The 27,860-nt window shown below is 36.2% G+C and overlaps 1 protein-coding gene across 1 annotated transcript in view; it reads left to right on the forward strand.

Moving 5' to 3' along the window:
* LOC147834228 (uncharacterized) overlaps positions 1–22,252 on the forward strand; it is a 32,391-nt gene extending 10,139 nt beyond the window's left edge. The window contains exons 2-3 of the mRNA XM_087279500.1: positions 16,430–16,576; positions 20,324–22,252. Of these exons, the coding sequence (XP_087135626.1) occupies positions 16,430–16,576; positions 20,324–20,493 (317 nt within the window). The 3' untranslated portion in view covers positions 20,494–22,252. The remainder of the gene's footprint in view (positions 1–16,429; positions 16,577–20,323) is intronic.
* The last annotated feature ends 5,608 nt before the right edge of the window (positions 22,253–27,860 follow it).

The following is a 27,860-nucleotide window of genomic DNA, read 5'->3' on the forward strand; positions in this document are numbered from 1 at the left end:
CAAAATAAAAGCTGTCTGTGAAACCAAATATGTCACTAAACTTGAAAAAATAGTTTTAACTCCCTTTTTTCTGTTCTGTCTGGAAAGCATCTAAGTAACTGACAGAAAGAAAGTGCATCAAAGCAAAGTCTTCTGACTGGCTAAACTAAGAGTCTGACTGAACCTGTCACATTTATTTTCACTGTTTAGTTATTTTAAGATATTTAAGAACCCTTAATTTAGGGATATGTGTCAGACAAAGAGATATTTGAGTGTCTGAGTAACATTTAAAAACAAATCTGACAAATATGTTTGGAATTTTGTCTTTTTAAAAAATCTTTTGGATATTAGATTTCTTTAATGTGTCTATATGACAGCACATGGGCAAGAAACCATCAAGCTAAAATGTGGAAAGTCATTTTTAGAATAATTAATGGTATTTGTCAACCACAAATAAAAATATTACGGTTAGCAGACTCTAATCAGTAACTTTTAAAAGTTCATCTCATATCAAATCTTCAAACTTGCTGACTTTTACCCATTCAATGCGTGCCAATTTTAAAAATGCTATGCATTTGTCTTTAGAGGACACAACTCTTTAAAGCATACATGTAGTTTTTTTTTTACATAAGTAATAAAACAAAACATAATTTGAAAAAAAATAAAGCCTATTATTTTCCATTACTACTTGTTTCAATCCAATGCAAGTTTCTTTCTTTTGGTAAACACAAGAGAACTATTTTAGAAAAAAGTTAGAATTTTGTAACCACTGACATCAATAGTAGTTGTTTTTTCTATCTCGATGGTTACAGGTTTTTAACTTTCTTCAAAATCTTCTCTTTTGTGTTCAAGAGAAGAAACACATAAATGTTTGGTACCAATTGAGGTTGAGTAAACAGACCGTTTTAAGGGATGTAAACTAACAGTGGGCCTCATGTATTTCCTGTTTTAGATTTTTAATTTCCATAGCTTCAAAGAATTCAGAAATATCCACATATTGGTAATTTTTAATGATAGCTGTGTTAACATTAGTTATGACTGAATCAGATCTTGTTACAGTTCTGAAATTGTTTGACAACAAGCAGGAACTGTTCATGGAACAATGATATCACCATGTTGAAATGGTCCATAGTATGTAAAAAAAATCCCCTCAATGCTACAGGTTATAGTTGTAAATCACACTGAAAGTATTTTACTCTGCTTCCTGTCTGCTTCAACACGTTCCCTAACTGAAGATGAGTATGAAACATGATAAATTGAGATCTCTATCTCGAATCTGAAATAAAACATACATAAAACTACCTCCAGACATCAGTCAGTTTACAGTAATGGAAAACAGACATGAGAAATGTGGCAGAAATATATTATTATCACCCAGTTGCCAAGGAGAGAACAGAGCGTGCGAGAAATTGAGTGCGTGCATCCTGAAACACCGGAGTCTTTCTGAGCTCACTAGTAAAAGCAGATGTTCACCTGAGACCCTGCCAAACTGTAGAACTGAGAAGTGCTGTATCAGGTTGAGCTGTGATTCCCCACACGGCCTACAGATCAGCAGACTGCAAGGAGGAGCTCTGCTATCAAATGTTCTTGTTGTGATAATTGTTGAGGCTTTTATCAGGATATTGACATGAGCTGCAAAAATGGTTGCTTTAACAGGTGTAACAGCAAAAAGAACTCTACATATTTTCTGTTTTATCTTGTTTTATTGTATATTATACTACAATGGGCATGCTGAAAGTTTGATTCTTATTGACTGATTTTCTTTATATAGTGTACAATTACTTTAATTGAAATGTAATATAATTAAGTGTGTTTGTCTGACCTGTTTATCTAGACAACTTTTCTGCTGTGGTCAGTTTGTTTGGTAGTTCACTTTGTACGGTGTTGTACTTGTGATGCAAAACATCCAGGTTTAAGTCTGGTGAAGCACGGTTCCACAAAAGCGTTAAAAGAAATGTAAAATTAAAGTCTGCATGAACCGGAAGTTGCGACTGTTTTTTTTTTTAAACATAGTTCTTAGAGAATGGATATTAAGTGAGAAAACATGTTGGATATTAAGTGAGCGTGGTTTGTTTTTTTTCTACTGTGAGCAGTTCGGGTGTAATAATATAGGCATTTCTTTCATAAAGATTGGGAAAAGGGTTTCATGAGAGTTAATACAGCTTAACAGACACCTCCTCTCCACCATTTCTGTTTGTTGTCATAATGGTCAAGTATGTTAACCACGCCAAAGAGCATAAGATCACCAAGAGACGACACTCTAGTGTTATTTGGGAAACATCCACTAGATGGTGCGTTGGTCATTTTGGAATAAAAACTCCAATTGACCTTATTCTAAAATGCGGAAGTGTGCCTGTTTTCGCGATTGTCTAAGAACTTCAGATTCAGTCGCCTATGGGAGAAATGACTAGGAATAATAAACGGCAGAAAATGGTCAAACTACTTGCTCTACAAACAAATGTTTGACTATACAAAAAAATGTTGACTATACAGACCAAGTAGAATAATATAATAAAAAAAATATCATCAAGCAGGGTAACTGGGTCTGAAACGTGCAATGAAACGTACCTGGAGCAACACATTTCAAGTATACATTAAAAATGTAAACGCTGTCCTTTACGTAACCAGAGTAACATATTTTACCTTTCACATAAAATGTGAACATCGCCCTCTAGTGGATTTGTTAGATGAAATTTGCAGCGAGATGTTTTGGTCGCAACATTTCGCAAAAGGAAGACAGTGCCCTCTGGTGGGTTTGTACTTAAATAATAATGAACACAGTATTTTGAAGTGCTCATGATGACATCATGCATGTTCATTATTAGCAATATATTGTATTATTGAATATGTGAAAGCGACACAGTTTATTTTTTACATCTTATCTACACAGTATAATTTTTTCAATCAGAATGTTTTTTGAATTAACATTATAATTATTAATAGACATTTACCTTCTACCAATAGCAAGCTTTTCTCTTACAATTGCTTTCGAAAACACTATTGGTTGCACTCGGAGTAACATATAATATGTTTCGTAAAAATGTGAACAGATCCTTCTAATGGAGTTCCTTTTTATTTACACAGTATCATTAAATAGATTTTTTTTTCTAATTAACATTGTAATTATTAATTAATATGTACCTTCCATGCTCCAAAAGCAAGCAGCTTATAATGCAATCTTGACTCCAGAGTTGTACTTTCGAGAAAAAGTCATGTTGTGTGATCATTATTATTAACTAATCTCAATGTCATTCATGGCCGAGGTGTGTTGGTGAATGAACAATGAGGATGATTCCAGACCACATTACATGGCCCTTGGCAAAGCATGAATAAAAGAGTATGTTTTACACATGCATACATTAAAATAACAACATCTCATAAATTATCACACAATTAAGTGCATAATTCAACATCTTGTAGGTTTTTTGTAATATACCCTTTAATATTTTTCAGGATTTTGGTAATTAACACAATTTCTAGTATGTTATGTTATGCTTAATATTGACCAATAATATACAGAATAATGATTATTAGTTGTTTTTACAGTATTCGTTCATTCATTTTCCATCGGCTTAGTCCCTGATTTACCAGAGGTTGCCACAGCGGAATGACCCACTGAATAACCAGCATTTGTTTTATGCAGCAGATGACCTTCCAGCCGCAACTCAGCACTGGGAAAGTTTTTTACAATAATATTGTGAAATATCAACCATCATGGATATGCTATTTTATAATTAAATCATGACTTACTTGGAGGGGCATGTCATTAATAACCCTTTCTTACCTACTCAAGAACTACTTATGCATGTCCGTCTAGTGCTTTTACACTGAATAACAATAGAACAGCGTTCTGTCATCAACATCAACAGTTTAAATACAGGAGTTCAATGGTGATGTGCTCTTTCAAGTAAAGTTACAACATATTTATATAGTAACAGCTCATGTGTTCATGTTGGTTACACTTAGCTTAAACTTAATACATTAATTAACAACATGAACTCACAAGTAATTAAGGTAGCCATTATTTACTCCTGAACTCTTGCGAATCATGTTAAAGTTAAAGGCACATGCCTTAAATTATCATTAATTTATAATAAACTACTGTTTAGTTTACACATTAATACATCATTATTCAAGTACTATTACTGTAAAGTGTTACTGCCAATTCTGTTCCTTGATATTTTTTTAGAAACATAAAAAATATTTGGTAAATTAGGAGTTTAAAACGAGATGCATTAATTTGAAATCTAAATATTTATAACATAATAATTGTCTTAATTGCCATAGTTGATCAATTTAAACTTAAATTGAACTTTCTTGCTGGCTAAAAGTATTAATTAAAATTTGATCAGCTATTAGTTTTCAAATAAATGCATAATGTTGATATATATTACAATAAATCTACAACTTTTTTGCATACAAGTTTCATATACAAGTATACAAACATACATAAATGCATATGCATGTCTTTTACATGAAAATTACATAAAATATAAAAAAATATTCGTTTGATTTCATTAAATAACAGAAATGTCACTTTAATAATGCACACATCTAACATTAAAATGAAAAAAAAAAATTGATAGCTTTTTTAACTTTTTATGCTCATTTAAGACTAAATTAGTTGTGTTTAAAAAAAAACATGAAGATCGACATCTTTAGATGTTATTATTATTATTAATTATTATTAATTACACGCACCAAAAACCCAGACTTTGACTCTGCTTCAAATCGCGTGTACAGAATCCGTTTGGGAAACGGAACGACAGCTGACAGTCATGCACCGCTATATGACTGTTTTGAGGATTGCATAGGAGGGGCGACGACACCTGAAATAATGAAAAGGAATGGGAATCCCATCGTTTTTGTATATATTGCAAAGTGTCATCCCTAAATAAAACGAAAGCACAGAACAGACTCACATTTAAGAGCAAGGGTTGGCCCCTGGTGGTTCGGCAGTATGGGTTGTGTATAGAAAGGATCGACTCTTTAATGTTTCTTTCCACCCTTCAGAGAAAGATTAAAATAGCTTTACAGGATGATAGCGGGATAGAACTGTAAAATACGGGAGAATCCCAGAAAAACAGGAGGGTTGACAAGGTATGGTCGTGTCGTTGATACAGAACTTAAGCCCCGCTCATTTGTTGTGCATGCAGACTCCCCTGCCACACCCACAATAAACTGTAGAAAGAAAAAACTGAAAAAAACACTGCAGCAGATCCCGATTGAATCATGTCGCGACGATGCTGTGTTCTGAAGGGTGAGGGTAATTAGTGTTACTTTCCCAACCCAAAGATGAGGCTGTGAAGAGTCAGTGGTTAAAGTTAATTTTAGCAAAAAATACTTCAGCATCATAGCCCCAGCATTGTGCTGTGTTCCTGTCATTTTTCTGACGAGTGCTTCAGCAATCTACATGCTTACATTGGGGGATTCGTCTGTCATTTGTTAAAGGAAGGATCAGAAAAGACTATTGATGTATAGGACTTTGTCAGAGCTTGACAGGAACCTTACTGTACACAGTTCATGGATCAGTTCCTTCCTCTATTTCACAAGTGTATGTAACTTAAGTGCAATTAAAATGGTTGCCTTCTTGTTTTCTCTAGTTGGCAAATTATGTATTTAATTTTGTTTAGTTACTTATAACCGTTCCACGCAGCTTGTACTGTATTTGGTTAACTATTTATATGAACGAAATGAAAACGCAACATGTGCCGCTTTGTTTATGGATTCAAATATGTTTGTGAGCTCGCGATCCACTGCTGTTTGTCGCTGCTATGGCCACTGTCAGCTGTTCCTTCACACGTGTGGCAGTCAAGTTTCAAAATAGTTCAGCTTTTGCCACTGTGTGGATTAATACTGAATGTGTGTCATGGTTAAGAATAGAGCAATATGCTGGTGTTAAACTGCACTGCTTTAATGCTCTCCTGCATTGGGCTCGCACATACACTCTGCACCCTGACTAATTCAATGTTGATATGTCGTGGTGGGCATTTCTCTATTTCTGACGCTGAACGCAGTCGACCAATCGAAATAGAATGGGTCATCGGACCAATCAGCGCAGATTAGCATCATGCTAAAGAGGGGTTTGTGAATAAATGAATAACTGAACGAATCATATAGGACTCAATGGGATAATTAGGTAAAAATAAATGCATATTATAAGACAATGAAAATGTTTTTGACCTTGCATACTTATCAGCCTTTTGTTGGAGACCCCAAAAACCAAAATATGACCTTTTTTAATGCATAATAATTTGTTGTAAAAATACAACAAATGTAAAATACTGGTAGACCATCATCACTGACACTTTTCTCAGTACTCTTCGAAGTAATTCAAGTAACAGTCGACAACCAGAACATTTCCTATTGTAAGTCTAAACCACAAATAAGAATAGAAACTCAGGGTCTTGTGCTTCTATTTATCTAATGCATTTCTTCCTCTTGAAAGCATCTCTATTTCAGCCTCTTGAAGTTATGGTAAAGCAACCGAGAGTCTCTTAGAGCCCTGAGGGTGATTTGTTGTTAAAGAAAAGCAGTCAGGAGCGTGTAAGACGGCATCAGTTCACTACGAGCCTCCTGTCCTCTGCTGTGTGCTGGAAGAGCGGGTAATGGATCAGACTGGGGCCCTGGAGACCTCAGCCTGAATCAAACCGTTCAATACGTGCCAACACAGGCTCCTCTGCCTCCGAGCTGCAAACAGAGGAAAGAGCCATAGACAGACACCTGATTTAAAGCTTCAACTCTGCACATGTACGCTCACCCTTGGCTGTATTAGCATATAACACAGACATATTCTTTTAGTCAGAGAAGAAAAACTCGCCATCCCACTGGCCTGATTGATTGGCTGTGTTTGTGTGTAAGAGGTTGCTGTGCTAACATGGCTTTGTTCTTCAGCCACGGAGCTTTCGTATCCGTCACTGTCCCGTTACGATCGCCTGCAAATTAGTCTCTGTCTGCTTTTCTTTCCAGGATGCAAAATAAAGGAGTTAGAAATGATGAAGTGCAGATGTACACAGAAGTGTGTTTGCCCTCTTTAGGACTAATTTAGGTCCTTGCTGAATTTGATTAGCGCTAAGTAGATTGATAACTCGTAGGAATATCAGAGCAAGTTAGCTAATCTACTCGCAAACCATGCAGAGCTACATTAAAACACTAAGAGGTGCTGAGAATGGAGCTTTTGAGTAGTTGTAAATCAGGGAGAGAAGATCACAGTCAACAAATAAAAAATGCTATAGCGAAAGTTCGGTAATCTGGGACAATGAAAAATAGGGACAACTAAACTTCATTCGCTATCTTTATATATTAAAATAACCGTATTCTGGCAGAGTTGTCATGTAATTTACATTTTTAATTTAGCAGATACGTTCATTCAAAGCAGCTTACAAATGAGGATAAAAAACCACTTCAAATCATCAAATTATTTTAGCAGTTTACATATATATTCATTTATTCATTCATTTTCTTTTTTCACCTTGTGCCTCTATTAATCAGGGGTTGCCACAGTTGTATGAACCGCCAACTTATCCAGTATATGTTTTACGCAACGGATGCCCTTCCAACTGCAACCCTACACTGAGAAATTCCGATACACTCTTGCGTTCACACTCAAACACTACGGCCAATTTAGTTTATTCAGTTCACCTGAACCACATGCCCTTAGACTGTGGGGGAAACCATCCGTCTAAACAAGGTCTTCAAGACTACTTGAAACTATTACGCAGTTGTGAGTTGGAGCTTGTTGGAGCTAAAATCTGCAAAGCTGTGGCCTTCAAGGATTTGAGTTTTAGACCATTGGTCTATAGGAAAAAAAAGTCAATGTAGATTAAAAAATAATACAGTTTTAATATATATAAAATAGTGAACAAAATTATTTGTGCAGCACTGTATCATAGAGCAGTGTTTCTCAACCATGATCCTGAAGGACCACCAGGACTGCACATTTTCCAGCCTGATCTCACGAGGAAACGTTAGTATTTTATGTTTTGTCAGTTTAGAGGTAAGTCATAAAAAATTTACGATTTTAAAAAGGAGGCGTGGCACTCAACCCCACCCCTAACCCCAATTGGGTGATGAGCAAGTCGTACTAAATTGTACGAATTAGATCGTACAAATTTATAAGAATTAGCCACTAAATCAAAAAGTTACGAATTGCTGAGATTAATTTGAAATTTTTCATGTCTCCTTAACCAAACGCACCTGATTCAGATCATCAGCTCATTAGCAGAGACTTTAAGACCTGTAATGGGTGTCACAGACAAAGAAGACATCCAAAACACGCAGTATTGGTGGTCCTCCAGGAATGTGGTTGAGAAACACTGTCATAGAGGATTCCATTGAAGCTTTTAACAAACCTAAAGTTGAACTGGCTGTGTAGTTTTAAAAGTTTTTAATTAATTAAAGTGCATTCATTTACATAATAAATATCCCAGAATGTTCTTTTCTTCTTTTAACCCCAAGTCAACATTACTTCTACTGTGCTGAAATAGAATTGCGTAAGCGTTGCACAAACAAAACCCCAAAAGTGCAGAAGAGAAATTGTAGCTACGGGCTGTAAATGTAATTAGCCAAAAACAGAGGACTTAACCCCATGACACTCACTAGTAACAGACTTGCTTTCTTGATGTATAAATATCCAAAATACAGCATAATATGAAGCCACTACACTTTCGGAATCATCTAAAACAGTTTTGAACTTTCTGCATATTAAACGTGCCTGTGAATATGGATATTATTATCTGTTAGGAGACCAGGTCACCTCCAGAAGACCACTTTAAAAGTGGATAGAGCTGCTGACATTTATCAAAAGGGCAGGAGCGTTTCATACCATTAGGGCCTCTGGCTGTGTCTTGAGAGATTCAGCTAAACCAATCTAGAAACCAAATGTCATAGTGGCGTTCTCAGTCTATTCAACCAGCTTTAGAATCAAAGTGGTGAATGTACGTTGCTCTATATTGATACTGGCTCCAAGTATAAAAGCGATGTGAATCTTTCCTCATGTTTCTTCCTTCTTCATTTGGTCCGAGGATGTTCTATGTTGATGTAATTCAGAAGATACATGTTCTACTCGTGACCTGCTTTGCTTTTTCCCTGTGCGAGCACCATTATTACTTGGAATCTTTAATTGCTGTAGACATTCATTCAGCAAGTAAGAGTATTTTGTTTCCCATTAAAGTACTTGCTGTCTTGGTCCTTGTGCAGCATGTGGATGGATTTAGTCTGGAGCAGGGCCTGGTTTCATTGTTGCATTTGTCACTGCAATCTACAAGGGTCAAAGCTTAATCTCTGCACACATACGTCTATGGATACACTGCAGATTTGCTACATTGCTGTAGTAGACCTGAAGTGTATTATTTTTTTTTTTTAAAGATGTGACTTATGGAGGTCTTTAGTGCATTTGGCCCAGTTTATCTTTATTTATATGCTTTATTTATGTTTTTGTTGAGCAAAGACATTTTAAATAGGTTTCTTATGGAAATTGTAAGCACTTTTATAATGTTACAACAGATTTCTATTTTCAACATTTGTTCTGTTAATTAAAGAATCTTAAAAACACTGTTAACATTGACATTTTATCTGATCGACAATTAATGTTTCTTGAGCACTGTGTTAGAAGATTTTTGAAGGATCATGTGACACTGAGGACTGAAATGATGATGCTGAAAATTCAGCTTTGACAATTTGGGAGTAAATTGAATTTTTTTTTTAATTATTGAAATAGAACACTTTTAAATTACAGTATTTCACAAATTTAATAGTCTTACTAATTCTTACTCAAAATACTTAAAAAAAAAAACTTATCTGGATTTTTTTAAATTTAGATATTGCATACAGTATTTGATTTTTTTCCACCTTCCAGTTGTTTATGATTTCACACAGTAGTTTCCTGTGTTTCGTTTTTCTATTATTGTAGCCGGTTATGTTTCACACCTACACTATAAAAAATAACCTTCCATTGACAGTTTTTTGTATTTTTTTGTATTTTTTTTTTACATATTTTGTGATTTATGTTTGGTTTTTCACTTTTTAAGGCTTTTGAATTGCATTATGGGACCTTTATAGTTCTTCCAACAACTTTTAATCTTAAAAGGTTTGAAAAAGTGACTTTTATGAATACTTTTAATAAGTTGAAGTGATATATTGTCTGGGTAATGATGTATATTATGCTGCAAAAACCTAGTAATAAGCTGCCAGTACATTTTCTGTTATTTTATAGACTTAGTTTTCTTTATATATTATTTCTTAAACAATATCCTGTCTCAAACTACTGAAATGTCAATAATAGTCACTGTGTTAAACTGCAGAGTTGACAACATCAAAAGTGGACAGACCAGAGATCCAGGTCCCATAATGCATTTCACAAGCATACATAAGCGGAAAATGCAAAATACGGAAACTGTTAAATAACACAGTGGTTCTCAAACTTTTTTCATCAAGTACCAATTCAGAAAAAAGTTGTCTACCACCATAATGACCAGTTTTGAAAAAAAGTAGCTTTGTAGACCCAGTAGCAGCTACAGCTTTGAACAGTTTAAAAACGTGTCAGATTACTAAGAAAATTATTATTATCAGCCACTTTAAACACTATAAATAATTTGAACATAAACACTGTACTGTGTCTATATGTAAAAAAAGAAAAAAGAATATATATATATATATATATATATATATATATATATATATATATATATATATATATATATATATATATATATATATATATATATAAATTAAAATGTTTAAATTAAAATGTGCTTTAAAAAGTTAATTAAAAATGGTAGGCTATACTGTTCTTAAAAAGAAAAGAAAAAAACTCCTGTAGTCAAATGTAAAGTGTTAACCTAATTTTCTATCCATCAAAACGTGGAAATGTTGCTTGGACCTCATAAATATAGGCTATATGTCATCATATTCATAGATTAATAATTTTTGATACATTTTGAAATATATGTTGCATGTACATATGACATATTGTATTCCTCTGCGTACCACTAAAAGAAAGCTCGCGTACCACAGTTTGAGAACCACTAAATTAACAGATATTTATTTACAGTGCATGTCAGATTTACACAGATTACATTTAATTGGACAGACAATCTGATGAGATGCTAAAAGGCTGGTGTCATCAAAATCATTGATTCACTTGTGGATATTGGATTAGTTGTGAATGCATCTTCTACATGGGAATTTTGTCATTGTGTTTGAGCATATGTTAGTGCGTACAGAAAACATCAAGGCTAAAGTGTTTATAACTAAAAAGTAAAAAAAATCAATTTATGGGGACTTTAATGTATACTTTGTATTTAAATCTTTTAGGGAAAATGGTTCTAAACCAGAGATTCCCAAACTAGGGCCCGCTGGCCAAAGTTGGCCCTTTGTGTACTTTAATTTTGCCCGCCAGAAGGAAAGTGATTGGGAGCGGTTGGAGAACGCCTATAACAGAGATTCTCATTTCTGTTTTAATGCAACCTTTTGTTTGTTTGTTTTTTTGTTGAGCTACACAAAAAGAAAAAAAAAGAAGAAAACTGAAATTAAATGTTTCAGTTAAATGTTGTAAATGAATAAAATTTTTAACATACTTTGCATTTTTAACAAAATGTGTTTTTAAACACACTAATGTACATACTGTTACTTAACGAACAGGGGACAAAGCTGAAGACATCAGCATGCAAATCAAGGCAAAGGCAGGTTCAGCATGACCAGTGTATTTGGCATCAAACTCCATTGTTTTATAAATGGATTTTTTAATGGTTGTATTGCAATATGTTTGGTAAAATAATGTACATTTTCAAAAAAATATATAATGCATTAGTAAATACAGTTGGTTGTATTTTTTACTATTTATTTATAAATATTATTAAATAACTTAGAAAATTACCCATGGCAACTTCCTACAGTTTTCTATATTTACTTTCGGCCCACAGCTCTCAATCAAGCTTGGATTTTGGCCTCTCATAAGAAAATGTTTGGGCACCCCTGTTCTAAACAGTACAAAGAAGGTTTCTTCAGTTTGTAACTATATAGCAGAACTCTTCTCATAAGGTTCCATAAAGGACTATGGATATGAAAGTGATAAATAACATTTTTCATAGTATTGTTATTCATTTTATTATAGTTATTTTATTCATATTAGTAAACATTAGTTCATTACAATTATTTAATAAATAATTATTAATTTCTTTGTTGTCTGTAAATGTTCATCTCATCTTATGTCTTACAGTCTTTGATGCAGTTTAAAAAACAAAAACACATTGTAAAAACCCCAAAGCATGTGCCAGTTAGGTATTTTTATTGTATTTTAACCAATGTGAACATGTAGCAAAAACAGCAGCAATCATACAACAGTTAATAGCTAATCATTAATAAAATGACAATCGACGCTGTTCATTATTAAATACAAAAAAGTACAAAATAGCAAATACATACAATGAAGATCAAGTTCCAGGTTATAGAATATGACCGCATCTGAAATACACGAATGGGTCACACTTTATTTTGATGGTCCGTTTATTGAATTTAAGTTACATTGTATCTACATGTCAACTAGATTATAAATAGACTGTAAGGTTGAGGTTAGGATTAGTGTAAGTTGACATGTACTTGCAAAGTTTCTTATAGTCAATTAAATGTCTGTTGAAGAAGCAGTATCAGCAGATATTAAGCAGACAGTTTACTAATATGCAAATGGACCATCAAAATAAAGTGTTACCCACAAATAAATTTACAGTGTGCTACAGTATATCTCTTCCATTTGTTTGTACATTTATAAAGACAAAAAAGAGCAAAAATTGATAAAATATGACACCTTGACTGTGCTAAAAAGAGTTTTGCCTCACTCTTCTTTAAACTTGACACTCAAGTTCAAAGATCCCAGGTCCTAATACTAAAAATAAAGCTTGAATTACAGTGAGAGATAGAAAATGTTATTTTGACAGGTAATAAAAACTCCTTATCTTTCATAAACTCCAGTGTAAACTTGATGGACATTCCCCAAAAACACTGAATCACCTTTATATCAAATGGACAAGTTTTAATAGTGACTTACAGCTCCCGCGGGAGGTTGTCCATTAAACTCAAACTGGAGAAGAGGACAGGACATAAAACGATGGCGCCGGTTGCTTCTTGAAGTACCTTTTGCGAGGGGACGAAATACAACCCGCTGCCCTGAGGATATTAAAAATGAAATACAAAGTCATTTGCCGCACAGGGTCAGCCTATACTGATCTGTTTTTGATTAAAAACAAGGAGCTTAGAGGCTTTCCTGTTACTATGATAAGGCATCATGTCATAAGTCTGATTTCGGCTGTGGCCATGCGGACAGTAGTATAGTGAGCTCCAGCCGTAGCGTAATAATCTTCCATCTAAATGTGTGAGAACTCTCTGAACCCTAAAGCATCAGGCACTGCTTTTAAGCTTACAGGTTTTGGCTTTGATGGATTTCTCGTACAAACTTCCATTTGGAAAATCTATGCTCCTTCCTCTCTCTCTTTCTCACACACATACACACACTCTCTCTCTCTCTTTCCAGCCTTGTACTTTTTTCTGGCTGACTGTAAGGGTTGAAAAATCCACTTTGTTTCCGAATACTTTTGTATGTCATGATATTTTCGTAGTCCAATGACAGAAATTAACTCTTGACAATATGCAATGAGGGAAAGCGTTAGACAAGGGATATACTGTTTATCACTGTGTACTTTTGATATAGCGAAGCTGACCTATATTTTAGCACTGTAAATGGTGAGGTTTCTGCATGATGACATCCACAATTGCTTGTGTGCAGAAATCACGTTTCCTTTTTATTCACATTTCCTCCTGGTCGTGCAGACCAAAATACAGTACATGCTAATGCTGAGGCTACATGGGACAATCTTTCAAGAGCATGAACTATCCGGGCTATTAAACCTTCTCCAGGTCAATAAACATTTATGATAAAAGCAGTGCCTTTTCAGAAAACCCGATTTTACAGTCTCGGTTTGGCTCTGCTTTTCTCAGCTTCATTGTGCCGAACACTTTAATCCATCCAGGAGGGACTTATTCTGGGCTGTGGGGGCCACTCTGTCCCTCTCTTTTTGCAGAGGTTCAATGGCAGAAAATCCATAGCCTCTCTAAGAGGAGGAATTCCATTAGATAATAGATATGGAATCCATCTCGATTCTCCACCTTATCTTCTCTCGGGGTGAGAAATCAATACAGAAGCTTCAGCTCAACTGCCAACAATAACAATAAATTGATAGGCTTGTGAGAGAAGGAGAGTGAGGAAGAGGCTTAATGGACAAAACGTCACACTCTTCATCTGCAATGACGCAAATCAAAGTGCTTATTATGTATCTATATATGTAGGTTATGTAAGGTTCAGTTGTGTTTAAGACAGATTTTCTTTTTCTTTGCTAATCTGCAGGTTTCACTGTTGCACCATTAGGTGGCTCAAAGTATGATTTGAGTCATCTTTATGAATCATTTAACTAATCAACTGATTAATTCATAGACTGCATCTGAAATCTTGAGTAGGTACTTGAACAGCATAAATGATTACTTTGCAGCCAATAAAAAGTAAATTCTATATATTATGAATGTATACTTTAAAAATATCATCTGTATGTATAAATAAGTGTGGGCTCTTGATTTGTTATTTACGTACATGATTTATTTGCTGTGTTTGGCCAAAGCGTTTAAGTGTACTTGAAGACTATAAGTGTGTGTAGACATAGGTCACACTTGTATATGTATAGTTTTTATTTGCACATTTTGTAAATTTAATAGGGGTGTCAAAATTAATTGTTTCTTCGGTTCACCGCGTAGCAGATGTGGACAATTTGATATTGGTTCAGTAATAGATGGAGGCGAGGGCAACTAAATAAAACGCTCCTACTACTTAAAAGGTAGATAATTATGCACAGTTCAGCTGCTTGTGAGTTTGCTGGAAAGTCTTTCATTGACATTGAGAAAGGCACAACTCACAAGCCGCCATTTCAGTACTAGGGACAAATCTTGTACAAATCCATCTTTGCCTCTCTCTCTCACATTTTGGACATTTGAGCCGCTGGCCTGTTTGTGAGGTAAGTTTTTTTTTCTTCTCTTGGCTGTTAAAGTGATACTTGTGGATTCAGACAAGAGCGTGCCTGAGTTGCGAGTTTTCTCCACTGTGTCTACTACGGATTACCTGTGATAACCGCGTATTATACACATATAGACTATAACCATGGCTGTTCTTCCCGCATGACCGCGTCACTCATGAGTGAACAGCGCTTTTATTTCTTAAGCCAATCACAGCCCTTTCTGTTGAGCGGGTGAAGACAATGACGAATCATAGGGGTGTAAGACAGCACTCAAAAAGGCAGTGGGATAATATTTACATTAGTTTATTTCCTATAAATGCTCATGCTGTCTTCTGTGCATGTATTGGAGTTTCATTTGATACGTAAAAAAAAATGTTTTCTTTGAGCAGGTAAAATTAAAGGTACAGTTCATATATCTGACTGCTTGTATTAAAGGGCAATATTGTATTACAAAAATATTAAATAAATATTAATATATTTATAGATTTTAATAAAAAAAAAAGTGTTGTGAAGAAAAAATCTAATTATATATGGTAAGCATTGTCAATGCACCATGATGGACCATGATATTGAATTGAACCGAATCGATGGCATGATAGTCATAACCGAACCGAACCGTGAGACCAGTGTAGGTTTACACCCCTAAAATGTAATACTTTGCACTTTTAAATAACATTCTACATTTGTGTTCAGTAGTCTCTGTAAAAAGTCAATGAAAAAATTCATAGTGATGCTTTTAAATAAGAAGTGAGTACTTAACATTTGTCACAAATTATATGTGAAATCTGCATACTATCTTCCTGTCACATATTTATGCTCTTCCTAGATGCTTAAAACCACAATTGTGTTTATTGGGTAAGCCCCACACAGTCATTCGAACAATATACTTTTTAGTTTTTCTGAGTGAGTCATTAAAACAACTGTTCAAACGATTCATTCAAAAATGGTGATTCATCAAGGAGCAGAACAAGACAATGCTTTTATGTCTTAAAATCTTTATACCAATAAAATATGCAACACTTTAAATTTGTCATACATAATATGTGATTTCCTGTCACATATGCATGCTCTTTTTTTCAATGTTTAAGACTGCAAGTGTGGTTATTGGGAAAAGCCTACACAATCATCCAAACACTAGACTTTTTTTTGTCATTGAAACAACTATTCAAATGACTCATTCAAAAATGAAGATTTAGTAAGGAGCAGATTTTGTGTAAGTCACTGAATTATTCAATTGTTTAGCTCAAAAACACAACACAGGCTCATTCTAAAAAGGTAGCCCTTTATACATTTCTGGAGATCGCGATTTATGTAGCCAGAAGTACTTATGGCTGTATTTCGTCTTTAAAATGAATACTACAGGGTGTAATGACGCTTTTTCTTTCCATGCTTACCAGCAGACGCTTACCTCCATATGGACGGCTTTCCCACTGTTACCAGTTTGTCCAGAGGCTCACCATGTATATCGGCAGACTTGAGACATAGAGAAGAGTTGACCACGTTGACAGGGTTCAAGTCCGGTGGAGAGCGGTTCCAGAAAGCAGGTAAGACAAAAAAAAAGCCAAAAAATAAAATAAACCGGTAAATAACAAGGTGAGAATGTGGTAAAAATCTGAAAACGTGGAAGTGTGTGATTGGGTCAGTCAGTGCTTTTGAAAACACTATTGGTTGGGTTTAGGGAAGGAGGATGGTGGGTCAGTCGATCACTCAGTCAGTCAGTCTGTCAGTAAGTCGACAGTGGCCTCTGGTGCATTTACGTGAGTTGGGCAGGCGCGAATATCACTCGCAAGACAAATTTGAGAACTCAAAAGTGTATACAGCGGCCTCTGGTGGATTCACAAAAACAAAAACTGTACTCCTGGGATGTATTTGGCACTTTCCAGAAATGCAGATGCCCTTCCAGCCGCAACCCATCTCTGGAAAACATCCACACACACTCATTCACACTCTTACACTTTGGACAATTTAAGCATACCCAATTCACCTGTACCACCTGTCTTTGGACTGTGGGGGAAACTGGAGCACCTGGAGGAAACCCCCGCAAACGCAAGGAGAACATGCAAACTTTACACAGAAACGCCAACTGACCCAGCCGAGGCTAAAACTAGCGACCTTCTTGCTGTGAGGTGACAGCACTACCTACTGCGCCACTGCATTGCCATAAGCAAACATGAAAAAGCAAATTCTGACCTAATAGGGAACAATAATTATCATAATGAGTTAAAACTGAATCATGTATTTGTCAATTCGTACGAATTAGCCACTAAACTGACAAAGGTAAAATATTTACGTTTCCTCGTAAGATCAGGCTGGTCAGTGATTTGATAAACTGCTGAGTCATTCAAGACGACATTGCCATTTGGGTGGCACAAGAACAGATAACGTATCTGGGATTGTTTTGTCTAAAAAGAAAGTTAGAGAGTATTTACGTATTCTTTATTCAGCGGTTTGTGTTAAAGCAAAAATCACACATGCTGTGTAAATATCAGCATGGCTGTGATTACCTGCAGCAATTGACATTTTCCAGCGGCAGCACTTTTGATCATATGATATTGTTTGTTTGTCTGTGTGTTTGTGTGATGCACAAATGAACAAGTATCTAGTTAAAGACACATGAGTGTGCAGCGGGAGGGTTTTCCCGAGTGCTGTGTGGTTTCCTGCTGGAACTTTAGGACCGCCAGGTGTGCCGTTTTCTTCGACTGTTGCCTGGTGACACTTTCCAAACAGTGTTGACAGCGGTCTGGAGATACTCGAGCATGAATGAATATGTAATGATACTGCAATGATTAACCACTCTTTATGAACCATTTAGACACTGCGGAGACGGAGTGTACAGGTTTTTAGTGCTGCTTTCATCGCAGTATTGATGGGTGCTGCATTTAAATTCACAACAATGACAACAAAGGAATAAGCATTGCTTACCGCATACTCTCACTCTCCTGACCTGTTTGACAGAGAGTGTTTATTTATTCTTCATGTTGTTGACTAGAGAAGCAAAGAGAGTTAATAATTTACAATGTGGATGTTTTTGTTCATGCATTTGACACGTTGCTAAAAATAGACAAAATATATATATATGTGTATTTTTTGTCATGGGAATTTAGTGCATGGCAAATAATTTTGCTGTATTCTGTGAAACTTCATGGTCCTTGGTGATTTAGAAAATGCAGGTCAACTACGTGGCTCTCTGAGAGTCAGAAAAATGATTATCGCCTTTTGGGCGTCACGATAGCGTAATGGGTAGCACAATCGCCTCACAGCAAGAAAGTCGCTGATTTGAGCCTCAGGTGTGGAGTTTGCATGTTCTCCCTATGTTCGCATGGCTTTCCTCCGGATACTCCCCACAAGTCCAAAGACATCAACTATAGGTGAATTATGTAAACTAAATTGTCTGTAGTGTTTGTGTGTAAATACGTTTGTATGAGTGTTGTCCCAGTGTTGGGTTGCAGCTGGAAGGGCATCCACTGCGTAAAACATATGCTGGATAAGTTGGCGATTCATTTCGCTGAGACACCCCGGATTAATAAAGGGACTAAGCCGAAAAGAAAATGAATGAATGAATCGCTGCCTCCTGAAGATACACTGAGGTCTTGTAGTAAGTGAAGCAATCAGTCTGTGAACAAAAAACAAGGTTATTTGCAACATACTTAGCCTTGGGAAGCAGTCCTGAGTGCATTCACAACAGTTTGGAGCTCTTCCCATTTCATTATATCATGTGCATAGCTGTAAACTCGTGACTTAGCTTGCAAAGTAAGATGGAGGAGATGGCAAGGGTTATATTTGCTTATCAAAATGGTACTTACTACTGATTCATTTATAGGACCCATAAGTATATATTTTGTTGTTGTTGTTGTTGTTTTTACTTTAAATGTGCAATGCGCATTGCTTTACATTTTAAATCACTAAGAATGACTGTTTCACTAAGAATGACTGTTCTCAAAATGTTCTTCAAAATTCTTCTGAAATTAAAACGTACCTACATTTTGGATGGCCTGAAGATGGGTTTTCATTTTTGGGTGAACTGTCCATTTAAATGCTAAATGCTGGGATATTTTCTTAGCATTTAAATGCAGTTACTTGTAAGAGTAATCCAAATTTTAAAAGATGGAAAATAATAATTATGATGGAAGAGATGGAAAAAAAAATAAATAAATAATAAAAATGCAAAAATAACATGCATTATTTTCCTTTAAAAAGTAAGTAACAGATTTCTTACTTTAAAAAAGTAACTCAAAATAGTAATACATTACTTTAAAAAGCAACTTTCCCTAACACTGATTAAAGCTGAAGTTCAATTTCTCCATTGAGAAACCATTCAGAATAAGCTTTATATATTAGTTGTATATTCTGACTACATAGTTCGTTACATTTTACAGCTGAAAACTGTGTTTTATTTTGACATACATTTGAAGTCAGAATTATTAGCCCTCCTGAATTATTAGCCCCTCTGAAAATTTTTGTTCAACACATTTCTAAACATGATAGTTTTAATAAATAATGTCTAATAACTTATTTCTTTTATTTTTATATAACAATGGTTTGTTCTGTAGACAATTAAAAAATATATTGCTTAAAAGGGCTAATAATATTGACTTTAAAATGGTTTTAAAAAATAAAACAGTTTTTTTCCAGTCAAAGTAATCAAATAAGACTTAAAAAATATTAAGGGAAATACTGTGAAAAATGTCTTGCTCTGTTAAGCATAATTTGGAAAATATATGAAAAGAAAATTCCTTGTAGGACTAATAATTTTGACTTCAACTGTATGTTTATAGTGATTTTTAAACAACACAACGCCAATGTTTCAAACTTAGAAGAAGTAAGAAATCAACATTTGCTGGAATAACCCTGATTTTAAATTTGGAACCCTGATTTTAAATTTGGAAGAAATGGTCACACTTTATTTTGATGGTCCGTTTGTTGAGTTTAAGTGACACTGCATCTACATGCCAATTAAATGTCTGTTAGCAGTATGAGCAGATATTAAGCAGACAGTCTACCAATACTCAAATGGACCATCAAAATAAAGTGCTACCAAAATGTTATCACAACTTTATAGAACAACACAACTATTTTACACAAATCCATACCTGATAAATCCAATAAATCCATAGTAACTGATAATTTCCAAGTGTTGTCAATTTTTTTCCACACCTGTATATTAGTGAATGACATACCAGAACCCTTAAGGGCTCTTAAAAGTGAAATATCTTATTTAGCATTATCTTCTGTCCTTCTATGACCGCTAATGATAGCCGCTAATGAAGTGCATTCTGTGCATGTTTTTGCAGTGCCATCAGCCAATCAGCATTGTCATGACATCACTGTCCTGCAGCTCCAATGCGATAAGCCACATGTCATCAACAGCAAACTGTCCTGTGCTCCCATGGGCAAAGATGACAAATTTCCAATTGCGTATTTCCTCCTTCAGCTTCAGCAGCGGCCAAACAGCTTACATTAAAATGAATGGCAACATTAACGGATAGCTTTCCAGGTACATGACCTTCCTTTAAAACCACCAAACATCAAGTGAATATCACAGCCATAAATCTGCAACTGGAGGCAGCTCTGGTCTTCTAACCTCAACCTGCTTATATTACTGACACTTAGCCAGCAGATGTCAGTCTTTTCTGTACTATCAATGGCACATTCAAATGGCATTGCCCTAGAGGCACATTTAAAGACTGGAGGGGTGAAACGCGTAATGGTAAAGAGAAAATGTTAATTAGGATGGACTTAATGAGAACGGCAGCCTCTCAGCACCATTGACTCAGCATTAGATGCGAGCTCTAACTATTAATGATAACATTATTCAATTTAAACTGCACTTGAGGCCTAATCATTTCATTTACATGTATGAGCAAACAGTTTAATCAATGTGTAGAGTGGAATCATAGCGTTTGGCTGTGGAAAGAGTCACAGATTCGCTTTAAAGCAATAAAAAGCCACTGCTGTACTATTTGGACAGTTATCTAGTGCTCTAGGAATAACACTTAAAGGAGCATTCGACTAAAAAAACATAATAAAAAAGGCTAATCTTACAACTGCCCTATTTAAACAGTCGAGTTTCTTCATTTCTGAATCTATTAGGCCAATCTTTTGGGTCTGATGGAGCACTTTTAGCTTAGCTTAGCATAGATAATTAAATCAGATTAGACAATTAGCATCTCGCTCAAAAAAACTAGCAACTTTTCACTTTCCATTGGTCACGAAGATTCAAGCTTTAAATATTACAATTATTGAAACTCTTTGGTCATTTTTGAGTAAGATGTTCATGGTCTAATACAATTCAATGACCTATGCTAAGCTAAGCTAAAAGTGTTCCTGCCAGATTGGTTGAATTGATTTAAAAATGGTTAAACTCAAATGTTTAAATGTCTAAAAGTTGTAAAATGAGCCTATTTTCTAAAAAAGTAGTGTTCCTTTAAGAGTTCCTAGCAATATATAATAGTTCATCCTAGAAATTTCAGGTCAGTCAAAAGCAATATGAATTAGCACCCAGATGTATTCTTCAAGAGAAAATCAAAATGGAACAATGGTGCCCTGCTAATATATTTAAACCATGTCATTTCTCTCGCGCCTTACACAACTTATCTATTACAGCTTGCGTGGGATCCGTTAGGCAGTTCCTTTTTTCATGTCGAGCCGTGTACAGAGGGAAGACCACCCTCATTGGGAATTGAGTGCAAGTTAATTTCAACCCACACAATGACACAATCTCGAAGACTGCAGAACAGTCTTTTGTACAGCACGTCTCCCCCAACCCAGTCAGTGGGAGGCATTAGCATCCCTGTCATCAGTGCCTGAGAGCCATCACTGCTTTGAAGGATTAACTTCATTAGCATGTTTTCATGCCACTCGTCTTCTAATTGCCCAATTGAAGCGCCCACTTGTTGTGCTTGTGAAACATGCCTGGACTCACAAGGCAGAGTCCAGGACTTCTGTCTCAAGGTTATCGCGTTTGTTTTATCAAGTTATATTGATGTTGGTTGAACTTTTCCATCGTTGTTGAGGCCTTTGGCGTGTTCAGAAACAAGTCAGAATTTGTTTAAGTTCCGTTTTAGTGTTGGCTGTAATTCAGATTGGAATTGAGATATTCTTTTGAATGGAAATGAGCTTGAGTTGAATTTGAAGTGGGGTTGAAACTGTTTTTCAATTATACAAGAAAACTTTGTCAAGACAGAATGTAAAATTTGATTGAATAAAATGGTTTATTCTATAAGCTACTGATGACATTTCTTCCCGATTTAAAATAGAAAATGCCATCATTTATAGCTTTTTGTGCATAAAATATCAAAACGATGTCATGGTTTAAGACATGTTTATATTTATTTTGGACATCACAATAAAAATGTTCTGTATCTTTAAAAATGTATATATCTTTGCAAATATACACTTATAAACAATAACATTGAAATATAATTTGAAAATAGGAACATTTGTGTCTCTGGATTAATTGGTTTCAGTATGGGTTTGAATAAAATGTTAAAATTGTGTTAAAAGTTTTCCTTTATAAAAGGTGGCTAACATTTCTTTCAAATTTTACGTTTTCCCAAAAAAGAGCAGTTTGTCACATTAACAGATGTGTTCAATTGTTGTGAATGAAACTCTTCAGATATTCAAACTGTATTCAAATATGCAAATATTTATTTTGTAACTTTTCTGAAGTTAAAACATTAGTGTTGTGATGTGTAAAAACATAGCATCTTTTTGATATTTTATGCACAAAAAGCTATAAATGACAGCATTTTTTTTTAAATGTAAAGAAATGTCATCGGTAGTTTCTAGAATAACACATTTTACTCAAATCATAAATTAATTATTAAAATAAGAACTCTTCAAATTTTTTTTATATACAATGATATTATAAATCTGCATTTAATATTTAAAATGCGTAAACCTTAAAAAGTCTTAAATTCACTTTAATATTGTGTTGTAGGTCTTAAATCATGTTAAACAGGTCTTAATTTTCCTATGTCCAAGTTTTTATTGCAAAGAGATACAATTTACAACATTTGTTAGATCTGTTAGATTAAATTTACAGCAAATTCTCTAAAATAAATTCCCTAAGCAGGGAAAGAAAACTAAAGCAACACATCCCTTTACATGATCTTCCAATAACACAAAAACTATTTACAGAAGTAACCGACCCATTAGAAAAAATCCTTGGTGTTTAGCCCTTCATAAGTCTTAAATTTCATTCCTAATGGTCTTATAAAGTTGAATCAGAATTTTTATAATGTTTAACAGAGCAAGGAAATGTTCACTGATCAATGTCGGATAATATTTTTTGTTTCGGAGAAAGTCTTAATTGTTTTATTTTGGCTAGAATAAATTTTTAAAAATTCATTTAGGGTCAAAATTATTAGCCCCTTTAAGCTAAATATTTTTTTCTTGATAGTCTACACAACAAACCATCATTATACAATAACTTGCCTAATTACCCTAACCTGCCTATAGTTAACCTAATTAACCAAGTTAAGCCTTTAAACGTCATTTTAAGCTGTATAGAAGTGTCTTGGAAAATATCTAGTCAAATATTATTTACTGTCATCATGGCAAAGATAAAATAAATCAGCTATTAGATATATGTTATTAAAACTATTATGTTTAGAAATGTGTTGAAAAAAACTTGGGGAAAAAATAAACAGGGAGGCTAATAATTCTGACTTCAACTGTGTGTATATATATATATATATATATATATATATATATATATATATATATATATATATATATATATATATATATATATATATATGAAGTGCATTAACAGTTTACAAACTGTATATAGACTGAAATGTTGCCTACAGACATGCATATTAGTGTGGCTTGCCATTCCTTTTCAAATTCCACATTAACTTCCAGCTGTAGGTGTGGCCAGATCAGTTCAAATACACACTCACGCATGCAGACAATTTGTCAGGTGTATTCCTGCAATGTATTGTGATCAGGGACATCATGCTTCCTTTTTAAGGGGTACTGGAGGAAGTATTGGCTTACTTGGAGATACAATACAGTACAGATACAATAAGGTAACACTTTGTAACAACTGAGCAGTTTTTCCTAAGAATCAGAGTTGTACTACACATTCCATTTATTCAAATAGCCATGGTCATTTTATTCAAATGTTTGAGCAGAGGGAATAAAACAGCGAGAGACTATTGCATCAAACATTTCCATCCAGTGTCACCCTGCCTCAGCGACCACAGGGAGAGATGGAAATCCAAAATCAAAGTAGCATGTATACATAGCCCGCGGCCCTCCTCTCATTTCCCTTATGAATCACAAATACAGATACTGCATGCCTAAACTCAAGCCCTTGCCCTCTGAAGTTCTCTGCTACATGATGTCATGAACAGGAAGGTATTTCTCAGTCTCAACCTGTCTGCTCATGCCAGTTCTCCAGTAATACGATACACATCTAAAGGCTCTGAGAAAATGCTGGTCATTCTCACACAAGGGCTTCATTTATTTCCTGAGAAGGAGGCTCATTTCCCCCGCAATGCAGCCCCGGACTGCGTTTTATGCAGCAATTGAAAGTCCTAATGCACTTATTGCATGATCAAGTGATGTAAGGGATGCTGCGTTTATGCAACACGCAGTGAACACATTTAAATGCCAACTTTATTTTCACTTCAACATTGTGTAATCCAAACATGGGATCATTTGTTGTGTATTGGCTAGCAATTACCAACATCAATGATTTAAAGTGAAATGTAAAAGATGAATGTCAAGGTTTGTTAGAAAAGCTTTCAATGTCAAAACGCCGTGCCTCTGAGAGGTTAGAGAATGTCTGATTTAAGAACCAACAATCAATAGACTTAAAAAGGTTATGTGGATCAATATAAAATTGTTTAGATCACTAGCGCTATCATTTGATTATTGCTATCTTGAAGAAAAGAAAACATCTTCTGTTAAAGGTGAACAATGATGTTACATAAACGGATAGTTCACCCAAAACTGACAATCATCATATACTCATCCTTTACTTTTCACAGCCTGTTTTAGTTCCTTTTTTCTTTTAAAATCTAAATAAGTTATTTTGAAAATTGTTGGAAACCGGTAAATATTGACATTCATAGTATTTGTACTAGTATCATATTTGTATCATCATTGTTCATAGTATCGGTTTCTAACATATTCGGTTTACCGGTTTCTAACATACTGTTGTGATGAGTCAGAAGGCATTGAATCCATTTGCAAGCTTTATTAAGAGCACACATACAAACAAACACAAAGGGGCAATCCAGGAGACAGACCGTGGGACAGGCACAAGTTCAAAGGCAGGCAGATATCTTACTGGTCAGAATAACAGGCTGGAGATCAGAGGCAGGCAGATGTCTTTCGTAATCGTAGAACAAGCACAGGGTCAGAAACACAGATCAGTCCGAAGCAGGGAGTATGGAACGCTCAGAAATGACAGCCAGGCAAATCAAGACTTCGCAACGAACCGGAGCGTGAGTGTGGTATATATACACGAGAGCTGATGAGTTGCACCTGGACCGTAATCAGTGCCAGGTAGCAGGGCTTATGGGATTTTGAGTCCGTGAGTCGAATCAGAATTCTGGCGATGGTTCCCTCTGGTGGTGCACAAGAGGGTTGGCATCGCCCTCATTTACAACAGAACCCCCCTCCTGCGAGCGGCTCCTGAAGCGAGAAGGCACCTGACGCCGGGGTCTACCGCGCTGTCGGGGGGCTGGTTTCTCTGGGAACCTTTGATGAAACTCTTCCGTGAGAGTTGGGTCTAGAATATCTCTAGCATTCACCCAGGACCGTTCCTCTGGACCGTACCCTTCCCAGTCCACCAGATATTGGAGGGCGCCACCCCGACGTCGAGAGTCCAGCACTTCTCGAACGAGGTAAGCTTCCTCGCCCTCGATCATGACAGGTGGAGGGGTCCTGGTTTCCGATTCCTCCTCAACCGCCTCCTCTCGTGGACCACCAGCGGGTTTGAGTAATGACATGTGGAAAGTAGGAGAAATACGATAATGATTAGGCAAGGCTAAGTGAAAAGACACTGGAGTAATCTGGCGTACAATTTTGAATGGCCCTACATACCTGGGACTGAGTTTGCGGCAGGGCAATCTCAGACGAAGGTCTCGTGTCGACAACCACACCCACTGCCCCGGTTGATACGTGGGTCCCTGGCGTCGGTGACGGTTCGCCTGAATCTCTCTCCTCCTGACTGCCCTCATGAGATGTCTGTGAGCCTGGTTCCAGACATCCTCACTCCGCTGCAGCCAATCCGTGACAGCAGGTAACTCAGTGGGTTCTCCGGACCATGGAAACAGGGGTGGTTGGTAGCCAAGAATACATTTGAATGGCGTAATACCCGTGGCTGGCTTTATTAATGAATTTTGTGCATATTCTGCCCACATCAGATAGCGACTCCAGTCGTGCTGTTGCTGATGACAGTAGGAACGTAGAAATCGAATGACTTCTTGATTCATACGTTCAGTTTGGCCGTTGGATTGAGGATGGTACCCTGAGGTAAGACTAACATTAATATTTAGATTTTTACAGAGAGCGGACCATACCCGGGAAGTGAATTGGGATCCCCTGTCTGAGACGATATCATCAGGTAAGCCAAACATTCGAAATACATGATTGCACAGGGCTTCTGCGGTTTCAAAGGCAGAGGGCAATTTGGGCAACGGTATTAGGCGACAAGCCTTGGAGAAACGATCAACCACCGTGAGAATGACTGTGTTGTTCTGGGAAACAGGGAGATCCGTAATGAAGTCCACCGCTATATGGGACCAGGGCCGTTGTGGAACCGGTAGCGGTTGTAACAGGCCAGCAGGGGTTTGGTGAGATGCCTTCGTGATTTGGCAAATTTTACATTTCTGAACATAATTAATTACCTCCTTCGTGAGGGACGGCCACCAGAAACGGGCTTTGACTAACTCCAAAGTTGCAGTGATGCCTGGATGCCCCGAACTGGGAGTGTCATGAATATGGGTCAGTAATCTGGTACGTATGTTATTGGGTACAAAAATCAGGTGATTCGGACAGTCTACTGGAGGGTTGTTTTCTCGGTTGGCCTCTTGGATCTCGGTAAGTATGTCCCACTGTACTGGAGCCACTAGTAAGTTCGTAGGAATAATGGTTTCATCACTAATTGGGGTTTTATCCTCTGATAGCCTGGATAGTGCATCTGCCTTACTGTTTTTACTCCCTGGTCTATAGGTGACAATGAAGTCGAATCTGGTGAAGAACAAAGCCCAACGAGCTTGTCTGGGATTTAGACGTTTGGCTGAGCGAAGATATTCCAGATTCTTGTGGTCAGTTAATATGGTGAATTGCTGACTAGCCCCCTCCAGCCAGTGTCTCCATTCTTCCAGGGCTAATTTCATTGCCAGTAATTCGCGATTTCCCACATCATAGTTTCGTTCTGCGCTGGTCAATTTACGGGAGAAGAAGGCACATGGATACATTTTGGATGGTTGACCCTGACGTTGAGATAACACAGCACCGACTCCTGTGTTGGATGCATCCACTTCCACAATGAAAGGTAGGTCTGGGTTGGGATGACGGAGAATAGGAGCTGTGGTGAATTGAGTCTTCAGATCGCTAAATGCTTGGCGTGCTTCAGAGGACCAGGATAGTTTGTGGGAATTTCGTTTGGTCATGGCTGTTAATGGTGCGGCTATTGAACTAAAGCCTCTGATAAACCGTCTATAGAAGTTGGCAAAACCTAGAAATCGCTGCAACTCCTTGAGATTCTGGGGCAACGGCCATCGTTGAACTGCCTGTACCTTCGTATCATCCATGGTAATCCCTTCTGCACTGATGACGTATCCCAAAAAGGCGATCTGTGTCTGG

Source organism: Danio rerio, chromosome 13 (genome assembly GCF_052040795.2).
Source record: "Danio rerio strain M-AB ecotype USA chromosome 13, GRCz13ab, whole genome shotgun sequence".
NCBI lineage: Eukaryota > Metazoa > Chordata > Actinopteri > Cypriniformes > Danionidae > Danio > Danio rerio.